The 12,628-nt window shown below is 58.3% G+C and overlaps 2 protein-coding genes across 2 annotated transcripts; both read left to right on the top strand.

The window, feature by feature from the left end:
- Window positions 1-1,715: 1,715 nt before the first annotated feature.
- Window positions 1,716-4,641, top strand: LOC146420248 (class II histocompatibility antigen, B-L beta chain-like). Its single transcript, XM_085048491.1, has 5 exons — window positions 1,716-1,859; window positions 2,351-2,620; window positions 3,502-3,783; window positions 4,262-4,368; window positions 4,470-4,641. Exons 1-5 carry the CDS (start codon window positions 1,775-1,777, stop codon window positions 4,476-4,478), a joined length of 753 nt encoding a protein of 250 aa, XP_084904617.1. The 5' UTR covers window positions 1,716-1,774; the 3' UTR covers window positions 4,479-4,641.
- A 131-nt stretch (window positions 4,642-4,772) lies between these two features.
- LOC146420249 (uncharacterized) lies at window positions 4,773-12,527 on the top strand. Its single transcript, XM_085048492.1, has 5 exons — window positions 4,773-5,460; window positions 6,174-6,622; window positions 11,134-11,483; window positions 12,149-12,255; window positions 12,357-12,527. The coding sequence occupies exons 1-5, from the start codon at window positions 5,167-5,169 to the stop codon at window positions 12,363-12,365; spliced, it is 1,209 nt and encodes a 402-aa protein (XP_084904618.1). The 5' UTR covers window positions 4,773-5,166; the 3' UTR covers window positions 12,366-12,527.
- The last annotated feature ends 101 nt before the right edge of the window (window positions 12,528-12,628 follow it).

A 12,628-nucleotide genomic window follows, 5' to 3' on the forward strand; every position in this document is an offset into this window, starting at 1 on the left:
GGGGACACAGACAGGGAGGGGAAAGGCAGGCAGAGCTGTTCCCCTCCAAACCTGCACCCCAAAAATCCCCAAATTCAGGGATTTCTCCCAGAAAAAAAACTGCCAGGAGCTGCCTGAATGGAGGGAAAGGGGCAATGGGACATTTAAAAGAGTGGAATTGGGTTTGACACCCCTGGAATTGGGTTTGGTCCTCCTGCAACTGGATTGGATTGACTGGGAATTGGGTTGGATTTACCTGGAATTTGGTTTGATCCACCTGGAACTGGATTTGGTTTACCTGCAATGAGGTTGAATCCACCTGGAATTCGGTTTGGTCCACCTGGAATTTATTTTGACTCACCTGGAGTTGGGTTTGATCAATCTGGAATTCAGTTGGATTTACCTGGAATTGGGTTTTATCCACCTGAAAAAGAGTAGAATTTTCCTGGGATTTGGTTGACTCGACCTAGAATTGGGTTAGATCCACCTGGAATTGGGTTTGACCCACCTGGAGTTGGATTTGATCCACCTGGAATTGGGTTTTATCTACCTGGAATTGGATTGAATGCCCCTGGAATTTGCTTTAATCTCCCTGTAATTGGGTTGGACCAACCTTGAGCTGGATTTGACTCACCAGGAATTGGGTTGAATCCACCTGGAATTGGGTTTGAATGGTGTTGGTGCTGCAGTAGAGGCTGGAATTGCCCCAGGATCCTCCTGGAATCGAGTCAGACACACCTGGAATTGGGCTGAATTCCCCTGGAAATGGAGTTTTGGTTATATTCTGTCTGGATGATGGTGTGGGGCAATGGGAATGGGGAACTGTGGGGGGCGAGAGGATAAAAATCCCAAAAAAATGGGGATTTCCACCCAAAATCCTGGAACAGGGGGGTTGGGCAATGCCAGAGCCCCAAAATCCTGGGAAAAAGAGGAATTTGAGCATCCTGAGCCTTTGAAAATCCTGGGAAAAGAGGAAGTGGGAACTCCCAGTCTCTCAAATCTTCAGTACCAGGGGGGTTTGCAATTCCCAGAGTCCCAAAATTCCAGGAATGGATGATTTGGGAAATTCTAGAGCCCCAAAATCCTGAGAACAGGGGGGTTTGGGAGATCCCAGAGCCCCAAAACCGTGGGAAAAGAGGAGTTTGTCCACTGCTGACCCTGAAAATTCCAGAAAAGGGGGTAAAACCCTGAAAAAACAGGAAGACGGGCCAACGCCCTTCCCAGAAAAATCCCTTAAAAGGAGGTTGGACCTTCTGAATCTCCCCGATCCCCTTTTGCCATGGATCCAGGACACCCCAAATGCCAACGCCGCGGCTCCAGGACCCCCCAAAGCCCACCTTGGAGCCCCCAAAGGCCAGGCAGGGTCAGCGCCAGCAGCAGCAGCAGGCAGGGGCAGCTCCGTGCTCCATCCATGGCGCCTCGGGATGTGGCGACACTGGGAAGGGTCGCTGGTGGTCCCAGTGCAGCGGCGGCGAAGTGGGGGGAGTGGGAGTGGGGGCGCAGCGCCCCAAAAGCGGCGGAGCCAATGGGAGGGCGTGTGTGTTGTGTCGTCACCGGTTGCCGGGTAGAGCCTGTGCAAAACGGGCCCCAAACCGGCCCGGCCAATCGGAGCGCGTCCAAAACAACTGCGGCCAATGGCAGCGCGCCCAAAACCACGCCCAGGCAATGGGAGCGCGTCCCAAAACGGCGCCCGGCCAATCAGAGCGCGCGGGGCGGATGATCCCGCCCTGCTCCGGACTGGAGCTCCCAGTGCAGCGGCTGCTGCGGGGCTGGCGGCAGCTGCCCGGCGCTGGCCATGGGGCGAGTGGCGGCAGCTGGGGCCCTACTGGTGGCACTGGTGGTGCTGGGAGCCACCCCGGCTGCGGGCGCGGAGCTGTCGGGTGAGCGGGGGGAGCAGGGAATGCGATGGGAAAGGGGGAAAAGGGGAAAGAAAGGGGTTTGGGAGCCCAAAGTGGAGGGGGAGGAGGAGGGGAAGCCGAAAGGGAGAGCGGGAGGGGCTGAGGGTTGGGGGAAGGTGAGGAAGGGGTGGGAGAGGGTGGGGAAGTGGGGAAAAGGGGAGGGTGGGAGCCCAAAACTCAGCGGGAGGGGGATGGGGATGGAGAAATTGTGGGTAAAAGGGTGGGAAAATGGCAAAAAGAGGGAATGGGACCCCAAAGTTGAAGTAGGGAGTGGCTGGAAATGGCGGGGAGTGAGGATGTGAAAGGGGAAATAGGGAGAAGGGTGGGAAAGAGGAAGTGGGATCGCGGGCAGGAGGGTCCCATGGCGGCCGTGGGGCACAGGGGGTGCGGAGTGGGGATCCGGGGTGACCCCCGGAGCTCTGGGATCGATGGGGGTGCTGGGGGAACCCATGACCTGTGCCTTGCACACACAGGGGTCTTCCAGGAGCTGGGATACACTGAGTGTCACTTCATTAACGGCACGGAGAAGGTGAGGTTCATGGAGAGGTTCATCTACAACCGGGTGGAGTACATGAGGTTCGACAGCGATGAGAGGAAATACGTGGGGTTCACCCCGTATGGGGAGAAACAGGCCAACTACGCGAACAGTGACCAGGCATGGATGGAGTACAAACGGACTGCAGTGGACAGGTACTGCCGGTACAACTACGAGGTGTTCACACCGTTCAGCGTGGAGCGCAGAGGTGAGCGTGGGGCAGAGGTGTCCCCTCAGGCTCTGCCCTGGCAATGACCCTGCAGCCCCTCAAACCCTCCCTGGGAATCACCCAGAGCCCTCAGCCCTCCTTGTGCCAAACCAGGGGCTTCTTATCCTGCTCAGTGACTCTTGTACCTCTCCCAGTCCGTCCCAATCCCCCCCAGTCTCTCCCAGCCCCCCCAGCGCGTCCATTTCAGCCAAGCGTGAAGATGACGCTCCTCAGATAATCATTTCGCACGTCTCTGATGACTCATCAGGCAGACAAGCTGCACCGAGTTCCCCGCGCTGGGCTTAACCTCACAATGCCGTGGAATTCATTCCCAGTTCCTCCCAGTGCCACCACAGTCACTCCCAATGTCTCTAATGCAATCCCAGTCCATTCCCAGTGCACTCCCAGACCTCCACCCTCCATGAAGTGCCCTCCCAGTGCTCCCCAATCCACACACTTCTCTTCCAGTCATTTTCCAGTCCCAATGCCACCACAGTCACTCCCAGTCCCTCTAAACCCAATCACAGTTCAATCCCAGTCTGTTCTCATTCCCCTACGAGACCTCCATTCTCTCTCCCATTGCCCTCACAGTGCCCCCCAACCACTCCCCGCTTTTCCAGTGCAATCCCAGCCCCACCCAGTGCCACCACGCTCCATCCCAGTCCCTCTAAACCCATCCCCAGTCCATGCCCAGTCCACTCCCAGACCTCCACCCTCTCTCCCAGTGCCTTCCCAGTGCTCCCCAATCCACTCCCCTCTCTCCTAGTGCCCCCCCATTCCCTCCCACTCCTTTCCCAGTCCCTCCCAGTACCACACCACCCCTCCCAGCTCTCTGCCAGCGCCCCCCCAGCTGATCCCAGTGTCTCCCCTCTCTCTCCCAGTGCCCCCCAGCGTGTCCATCTCGCTGGTGCCCTCGAGCTCCCAGCCCGAGCCCGGCCGCCTGCTGTGCTCCGTGATGGATTTCTACCCTGCGCAGGTGCAGGTGAGGTGGTTCCAGGGCCAGCAGGAGCTCTCGGAGCAAGTGATGACCACCGACCTGCTCCCCAACGGGGACTGGACCTACCAGCTGCTGGTGCTGCTGGAAACGCCCCCCCGGCGCGGGGTCACCTACACCTGCCAGGTGGAGCACGTCAGCCTGGAGCAGCCCCTGAGGCGGCACTGGGGTACGGCCAGAGCCCACAGCACCGGGGGGAGGGGGGGAGGCACTGGGGGGGCTGGCAGGGGGATTGGGCTGTGCTGGGGGGAACTGGGAGGGAGTTTGGGGCTGCTGGGGGGAACTGGGAGGGAGCTGGAGTGAGGCTGGAGGGGCTGGAAGGAGATTGGGGATGGAAAACCAAAGGTTGGAATGAGGTTGGTTGTGCTGGGAAGAGACTGGGAGGGACCTTGGTGAGTCCTGGTGGGGCTGGGAAGGGACTGGGAGAGGGTTTGGGGGTCCTGGGGCGGTGGGGGGCAACTGGGAGGGGTTGTGGGGTGCTGAGAGGGACGGGAGGGGCTTTGGTGTGTGCTGGGGAGGCTGGGAATGGATCGGGAGGAGGTTTCAGGGGCTCCTGGGTGGGCTGGGGGCGACTGGGAGGGTGCTTGGAGGGGCTTGGGGTGTCGCTGAGAGGTTTCTGGGGGTCCTGAGCCCTGCTGACCCCCCAGAGATGCCGCCGGACGCTGCCCGCAGCAAGATGCTGACGGGGATCGGGGGCTTCGTGTTGGGCTTCGTCGTCCTGGCGCTGGGGCTCGGCTTCTACCTGCGCAAGAAGGTGAGGGGGGGTCCCGGGGGTCGTGTCCCCCCTGCCCCGGAGCGGCTGTGCTCCCCCCGGGGCCCCCCAGCCCGGTGTCACCCCCTTTTCTCTGCCCACAGAGCTCCTGAGCCGCCGCCGGCCGCAGCCCCTCCCCGTGGCCTCGGGCCCGGCCGGGACCCCCCGCTCTGTCCCCGCGCTGAGTTTGGGGGGGTCGTGTGTCCCCCCAGCCCTGCTGTCACTCTGACCCCGCCCGGCTGCTCCCAGTGCTCCCAATAAAGCTTCCCAGTTGGCTCCGGTCGCGTTTCTTGGGGGGCACTGGGGAGGGACTTGGGGGGACCCCGCGGTGGGGCTGTGATTGGGGGGCAGACCTGACCCCGGGATGGATCGGGAATGGGGACCCCGTGTGTCCCCAAGTGTCACCCCGCTCTGGGGGCCTTGGGAGGCAGCTGAACCCCGACACGGCACACAGCGAACCCCAAAAAAGGCGCTGAGACCCCCTGAGCCCCCCAGAACCTCCAAACCCCATAGAAAAACAGGCCCGAAAAATAGCCCCGCGAAAATGAGCCAATGGGAGAAGGCGCTGAGCGATTCTGATCCAATCCGAGCTCGCGGCGCTGATGACTCTCCAGTTCCCAGGCAGACCCGCAGCGCCCAGCGCTCCCCACCCCAACCCCACCTGCGCTCCCCCCTCGCCCCCAGCGCTTCCCGCCAGCCCAATTTGGGGAGGGGGCGCGTGGGGGGCGCCCAGGCCTGGCCCGGAGCCCAGCGCTGCCCCAGCCCGACCTGCCCCGGCTCCATCCCGGCTCCTCCCGCGGCATGCGACGGCGTGGGGAAAAGGGGGAAAAGGGTGGGCGCTGGGCTTGGCGGGAGGAGGAGAAGGGATGGAGGAGGAGGAGGAGGGATGAGGAAGGAGCGGGAGAAAGGCCGGAGATCCGAGCAGGAGGAGGAGGCGGGAGGAGGAAGGAGGAGGAGCCGCGGGAGGAGGAAGGAGGAAAGAGGAAGAGGAGGAACAGGAAGAGGTTGGAGAGAGGAAGAGGAGGAGCAGCAGAAGCAGCGCGGAGCGCTTTGTCTGCCGCGGCCCCGGGAGCATCGGCGCCCCGCACGCCGCAGGTGAGGGGGAGGAGGAAGTCGCCCCAAATGTCTCGGGGGTCCCCGAGCGGCGTTTTGTCTGGGCGGGTGTTTGGAGCTCGCAGCTTGCGGGATTGAGCCCCAAATCTCGTTCAGGGTCGCTGGGAGGGTTTGATTGTGCGGGGGGAACGTTTGGATGTGGCGGAAGGGCAAAGCTGAGGCGCCAGTGGGGCTTTGGGGGATATTTTGGGGGCTGCAGGTGGGCACGGCCCGGTGTCGGGGTGGGAGGGGGACATGGGGCATGGGGTCCGGCCGGGAGAGCGGTGGAGGGGAAGGGCGGGAGCCCCGGAGTGGGGGGAGCGGAGAGGGGCGATGGCGGAGCTGGGGGAGCCCCGGCAGGCTGGAGAGGGGGGAGCGTGGCTAAGGGGGAAGCCTGGGATCCCTGGAAGCGCGGAGCAGAGAATGAGGGGAGAAGGGACCCCTGGGACCCCCAAAGCCCCCGGATCATCCCTAAGCGGGACCCTGGAAAATAGGGAAGCCCGGGAGCCACGGGAGCTGCATGAGTGCAGGGAAGGGAGAGCCTGAGGAGGCCAAAGTGCAAAGAGCAGAGAGGGGGAAATGCTGTGAGGGTTTTGAGGTGAATGGTGGTGGTTTGGGGTTTTTATGGACACAAAGCCCTGGGAGAGTTGCAGAGCTGGAGCTGGGCAGGAGGAACCCCCAGGGCAAGGCGCTGAGCCCTTGTTTTTTCCCCAAAGCAGGATTTGTCATTGCCAAGGCGTGGCCGGATGGAGGAGGAGGAAAAGGCCCGGAGATGCAGCCGGAGCTCGGAGCTGGGGGAGAAGCCTGAGGGCAGAGAGAAGCTCCACAAGTGTGGGGAATGTGGGAAAAGCTTCAGGTGGAGATCTCAGCTGATCGTGCACCAGAGGATCCACACAGGGGAAAAGCCCTATGAGTGTGGGGAGTGTGGGATGAGCTTCAGCCGGATGTCCAACCTGGTCACACACCAGATGATCCACACAGGGGAAAAGCCCTTCGATTGTGGGAAGTGTGGGAAGAGCTTCAGCCGGATGTCCGCCCTGATGCGGCACCAGGTGACCCACACTGGGGAAAAGCCCTATGAGTGTGGGGAATGTGGGGAAGAGCTTCAGCCAGATTTCAACCTGGTGCAGCACAAGGTGATCCACACTGGGGGGAGGCCCTATGAGTGTGGGAAGTGTGGGAAGAGGTTTCAGACCAGCTCCAGTCTCCTCCGCCATGAGCGCATTCACACCCAGGAGAGGCCCTTCCGCTGCCCTGACTGTGGGAAGGGCTTCAAGCAAAACTCCACCCTCATCACCCACCGGCGCATCCACACTGGGGAAAAGCCCTACGAGTGTGACGAGTGTGGGAAGAGCTTCTCAGACATGTCTAACTTGGCTCAGCACCAACGGAAGCACCATTGAGGGAAGCCCTGCGAGTGTCCCAAGTGCAGGAAGAGCTTCATTGCTGCTCCAGCTCCATCCCCAGTGGGAAGATCTGCAGTGGATGATCCCCAGTGACCCCAGCTGTGCAGAGCCCTGGTGATCCGTGCTGCTGGTGATCCGTGTGGCAAAGACACCTGGCTGGTGGCTCCACACCCTCCTGGCTCCCCGTGGGCACCTGGATGAAGGCAGGGCCAGGAATGTCCATGGGAGTTCCTGGGGACATCAGAAATTCCCTGGGGAGAGCGGATTTGTTGACTTTCCACCCCAGAAAATCTCACCTTTTGTGTTCAGTTATATCATCTCTTGGCATGAGGCAACACTGGATGGCCTTGGAGGTCTTTTGCAACCTCAGTGATTCCATGATTCTGATTTTCTCTCACCCAGTGGCATCTTTCACAGCCAAATGGTTATGAATTGGGGCAAAGAGCAAGGTTTTGGGGTGGAAACGTCCAAAAATGTTCTTCCCTTCCACCCAACCACATGGATCCTCAGCGGGCACAGACATGAAAATCCTTTTCTTTCAGGTTTGGTCTTGTTTTCATTTCAATCCTTCCAAACACCTGAATTTGGGGTAAAAATGAAGATATTGAGGTGTGACATGGGTGGGACATTGGGGTCACAGCTGTTATGATCCAAACATTAAGGTTCTTTGGAAATACCTCTGCCTGAATTAAGGTGCAAACGAGACCACATGCCAGTCAGTAGTGTAAGTTTTATTTGATGGTAAATATGAGAGAAAGAGGGAGGAGAGAGGAAAAGAGAAGTAGGAAAAGAGGTGAGGGGGACAGAAAGAGGGAGAAAGAAAACATCACCATCCGTGGATCCCAACGATGTCACATTGATCTTCTCCAGCTGCTCTTCTCAGTGGTGGTTTTCCCCCCAAAAAGCACAGAGTGCCAAGGGTTAATATACACTCAGGCCAGGTGACAATGTCCAGCATGTCCCCCCGGGGCAGGGGACAGTCTCTAGCAGCAGACTCTGCTTGCATCACCTGCACTGCTGTGGTGCAAGGCCTGGCATTTGGGGGTCTGTGATGGATTGTGACTCCCCTCAGCTCCTCTCACGTCAAAGTCCCGATTTGATGTCGAACTGCTCCAGCAGCGTGCGGTGGAGATTTTTGGGGGTTCTGTGCCGTTTTGGGGGATTTTTGTGTCCTTCTTGGGGTTTCTGGGTCATTTTTGGGGGGGTTCTGGGTCACCTTTTGGGGTTTCTGTCTCACTTTTGGGTGTTTGTCATGTCATTTTTGGGGTTTTTTTTTTTTTGGGGGTTTCTGTGTCATTTTTAGGGGTTTCTTTGTCGTTTTTTGGGGTTCTGTGTCACTTTTGGGATTTCTCTTCTATTTTTGGGGTTTTCTCTGCCGTTTTTGGGGTCTCACTGTCCCATTGGAGGTTTCCCATCGTCACTTTTTGAGTCTCCATGTCACTTTTTGGGGTTTCTGTGTCACTTTTTGGGGTTTTTTTCTGCAATTTTTGGGGTTTCAGTGTCGTTTTTTGGGGTTTCTGTGTCACTTTGTGGTGGGGTTGGGGGTTCCACAGCTGGGCAGTTTGTGTAAACCTGGCTTCTGCTGATGCCTGATGGGTTTTTGTCCTTTTTCGTTGTACTTTTATACTCTTTTTATATCCTTTTTACCCTTTCCCATTCCTGTACCTTTTACTCTCTGTATCTCAGCCCCACATGTTTATAACCCTTGTGCTCCAGCCTCGTTCAGAATTCTTTGGAGAAGACGAAACAATCTCCACAATTTCAAGAGCATGAGGCACCAGCCTTGAAAGAGCTTTATCACTGGGACATGTTTCTGTAAACTAATTTGTAACTTTTTTTTGGGGGGGAGGTAATTTGAATAAGGGGGCAATGACTTCATTTGTTAGGTTTCTCATTGGGGAATTTTAGATAGGGATGTTAATCAGTGAAGTCCATAAATTGCAAACCCGTGATATTGTCGCTCTCTTTCCGTCGTGGTGCTCCTGGGATCCTATTAAACCAAGGGAATACCCTTTTCCTACACTGCGGGGTCTGTGCTCAATCTTTCCCAGCATTTTAGGCATCACAGTGAGCTGTGCTCTGCCCCCACCCCAAACTCAGCCAGGGATGATTCTCAGAGCAGCTGGTGGCTTTGGATTTGTGTGTGCATTCCTTTCCCTCAGCCTGAGATGAGTGAACAATAGGTTTCCCTTTATGGGATCTCAGCAGTTTGACTCTCAGTCCAAAGTCCCAGTCAGGTATCTTCAGGGAGGATTTTTGATTGTAGCTTCTTTGTACACTTTTTGTTATGATGAGCAAAACTTTGTATCAATGTTTGAGGCGTGAAATATTTCAGTGTCTGATAACAGCCAGGGTGGGACATTGGGGACACAGCCAGGGTGGGACACTGGGGACACAGCCAGGGTGGGACATTGGGGACACAGCCATGGTGGGACATTGGGGACACAGCCAGGGAGGGCAAAGGCAGGCAGAGCTGTCCCCCGTCCAAAACTGCACCCCAAAAATTCCCAAATTCAGGGATTTCTCCCAGAAAAAAGCTGTCAGGAGCTGCCTGAATGGAGGGAAAGGGGCGATGGGACATTTAAAAGAGTTGAATTGGGTTTGACACCCCTGGAATTGGGTTTGGTCCTCCTGGAACTGGATTGGATTGACTGGGAATTGGGTTGGATTTACCTGGAATTTGGTTTGATCCACCTGGAACTGGATTTGGTTTACCTGGAATGGGGTTGAATCGACCTGGAATTGGGTTTGACTCACCTGGAATTTGTTTTGACTCACCTGGAGTTGGGTTTGATCAATCTGGAATTCACTTGGATTTACCTGGAATTGGGTTAGATTTACCTGGAATTGGGTTTTATCCACGTGAAAAAGAGTTGGATTTTCCTGGGATTTGGTTGATTCGACCTAGAATTGGTTTAGATCCACCTGGAATTGGGTTTGACCCACCTCGAGTTGGAATGTATCCACCTGGAATTGGGTTTTATCTACCTGGAATTGGATTGAATGCCCCTGGAATTGGCTTTAATCTGCCTGTAATTGGGTTGGACCAACCTTGAGTTGGATTTGACTCACCTGAAATTGGGTTGAGTCCACCTGGAATTGGGTTTGAATGGTGTTGGTGCTGCAGTAGAGGCTGGAATTGCCCCAGGATCCTCCTGGAATCGAGTCAGACACACCTGGAATTGGGCTGAATTCCCCTGGAAATGGATTTTTGGTTATATTCTGTCTGGATGATGGTGTGGGGCAATGGGAATGGGGAATTGTGGGGTGTTAGAGCATAAAAATCCTGGGAAAATGGGGATTTCCACCCAAAATCCTGGGAACAGGGGGGTTGGGTGGGTTGGGGGGTTTGGTTGGTTTTGGGGGGGTGGGTGTTTTTTGTGGGGGGTTTGTTGGTTTGGTGGTGTTTGGGAAATTCTAGAGCCCCAAAATCTTGGGTACAGGGGGGTTTTGGAGATGTCAGAGCCCCAAAACTGTGGGAAAAGAGGAGTTTGTCCACTGCTGACCCTGAAAATTGGGGAAAAGGGGGTAAAACCCTGAAAAAACAGGAAGTTGGGCCAACGCCCTTCCCAGAAATATACCCAAAAAGGGGGTTGGACCTTCTGAATCTCCCCGATCCCCTTTTGCCATGGATCCAGGACACCCCAAATCCCAACGCCGCGGCTCCAGGACCCCCCAAAGCCCACCTTGGAGCCCCCAAAGGCCAGGCAGGGTCAGCGCCAGCAGCAGCAGCAGGCAGGGGCAGCTCCGTGCTCCATCCATGGCGCCTCGGGATGTGGCGACACTGGGAAGGGTCGCTGGTGGTCACCATAGTCCATCCTAGTGCCACCATGGTCACTCCCAGTCCCTCTTATCCCATTCCCAATGTATTCCCAGACATCCATCCTCTCTCCCAGTCCCTCCCAGTGCTAGCACAGTCACTCCCAGTCCCTCTAAAGCCAATCCCAGTTCATTCCCAGTCCACTCCCAGACCTCCATCCTCTCTCCCAGCGCCGTCCCAGTACGCCCTAATCCAATCCCCTCTATCCAAGTCCTTCCCCAGTCCCACTAATCGCAATTTCTGTACATTTCCAGTCCCTCCCACTGCATTGCCAGTCACTCCCAGTGCCTCCAACGTCCCTCCCAGTTTGTCTAATGCCAATCCCAGTCCATTCCCAGTGCACTCCCAGATTTCCATACTCCATTTCAGTGCCCTCCAATGCCCCCAATTCACACCCCTCTCTCCCAGTGCCCCCCCATTCCCTCCCCCTTCATTCCCAGTCCCTCCCAGTACCACCCCTCCCAGCTCTCTCCCAGCGCCACCCCAGCTGATCCCAGTGTCTCCCCTCTCTCTCCCAGTGCCCCCCAGCGTGTCCATCTCGCTGGTGCCCTCGAGCTCCCAGCCCGAGCCCGGCCGCCTGCTGTGCTCCGTGATGGATTTCTACCCTGCGCAGGTGCAGGTGAGGTGGTTCCAGGGCCAGCAGGAGCTCTCGGAGCAAGTGATGACCACCGACCTGCTCCCCAACGGGGACTGGACCTACCAGCTGCTGGTGCTGCTGGAAACGCCCCCCCGGCGCGGGGTCACCTACACCTGCCAGGTGGAGCACGTCAGCCTGGAGCAGCCCCTGAGGCGGCACTGGGGTACGGCCAGAGCCCACAGCGCCGGGGGGAGCGGGGGAGGCACTGGGGGGGCTGGCAGGGGGATTGGGCTGTGCTGGGGGGAACTGGGAGGGAGGTGGAGAGAGGCTGGCTTATAGTGGGAGAGGGGCTTGGGGGTGTGGGAGGGCTGGGAAGGGGTTGGAAGGATGTTGGGGAGGGTGGGATGAGATTCTGGGGGTGCTGGTGGGCACTGGGAGGGAGTTTGGGGGTGCTGGTGGGCACTGGGAGGGAGTTTGGGGGTGCTGGGCAGAACTGGGAGGGAGTTTGGGGGTGCTGGGGGGAACTGGGAGGGAGTTGGAGTGAGGCTGGAGGGGCTGGAAGGAGATTGGGGATGGAAAAGCAAAGGTTGGAATGAGGTTGGTTGTGCTGGGAAGAGACTGGGAGGGACCTTGGTGAGTCCTGGTGGGGCTGGGAAGGGACTGGGAGAGGGTTTGGGGGTCCTGGGGCGGTGGGGGGCAACTGGGAGGGGTTGTGGGGTGCTGAGAGGGACGGGAGGGGCTTTGGTGTGTCCTGGGGAGGCTGGGAATGGATCGGGAGGAGGTTTCAGGGGCTCCTGGGTGGGCTGGGGGCGACTGGGAGGGTGCTTGGAGCGGCTTGGGGTGTCGCTGAGAGGTTTTTGGGGGTCCTGAGCCCTGCTGACCCCCCAGAGATGCCGCCGGACGCTGCCCGCAACAAGATGCTGACGGGGATCGGGGGCTTCGTGTTGGGCTTCGTCTTCCTGGCGCTGGGGCTCGGCTTCTACCTGCGCAAGAAGGTGAGGGGGGGTCCCGGGGGTCGTGTCCCCCCTGCCCCGGAGCGGCTGTGCTCCCCCCGGGGACCCCCAGCCCGGTGTCACCCCCTTTTCTCTGCCCACAGAGCTCCTGAACCGCCGCCGGCCGCAGCCCCTCCCCGTGGCCTCGGGCCCGGCCGGGACCCCCCGCTCTGTCCCCGCGCTGATTTTGGGGGGTCGTGTGTCCCCCCAGCCCTGCTGTCACTCTGACCCCGCCCGGCTGCTCCCAGTGCTCCCAATAAAGCTTCCCAGTTGGCTCCGGTCGCGTTTCTTGGGGGGCACTGGGGAGGGACTTGGGGGGTACCCGCGGTGAGGCTGTGATTGGGGGGCAGACCTGACCCCGGGATGGATCGGGAAT

This window comes from Lichenostomus cassidix, unplaced genomic scaffold (genome assembly GCF_008360975.1).
Source record: "Lichenostomus cassidix isolate B80296 unplaced genomic scaffold, HeHo_3.0 HiC_scaffold_89, whole genome shotgun sequence".
NCBI lineage: Eukaryota > Metazoa > Chordata > Aves > Passeriformes > Meliphagidae > Lichenostomus > Lichenostomus cassidix.

Excerpts from the sequence above, each read along its gene's own strand:
- LOC146420248 (XM_085048491.1), top strand. The coding sequence starts at position 1,775 with ATGGGGCGAGTGGCGGCAGCTGGGGCCCTACTGGTGGCACTGGTGGTG. Across the intron at positions 1,860-2,350 it reads TGCGGGCGCGGAGCTGTCGG|GGGTCTTCCAGGAGCTGGGA; the intron begins GTGAGCGGGGGG and ends TTGCACACACAG. Across the intron at positions 3,784-4,261 it reads GCCCCTGAGGCGGCACTGGG|AGATGCCGCCGGACGCTGCC; the intron begins GTACGGCCAGAG and ends CTGACCCCCCAG.
- LOC146420249 (XM_085048492.1), top strand. The coding sequence starts at position 5,167 with ATGCGACGGCGTGGGGAAAAGGGGGAAAAGGGTGGGCGCTGGGCTTGG. Across the intron at positions 5,461-6,173 it reads CGGCGCCCCGCACGCCGCAG|CAGGATTTGTCATTGCCAAG; the intron begins GTGAGGGGGAGG and ends TTTTCCCCAAAG. Across the intron at positions 6,623-11,133 it reads ACTGGGGGGAGGCCCTATGA|TACCACCCCTCCCAGCTCTC; the intron begins GTGTGGGAAGTG and ends AGTCCCTCCCAG.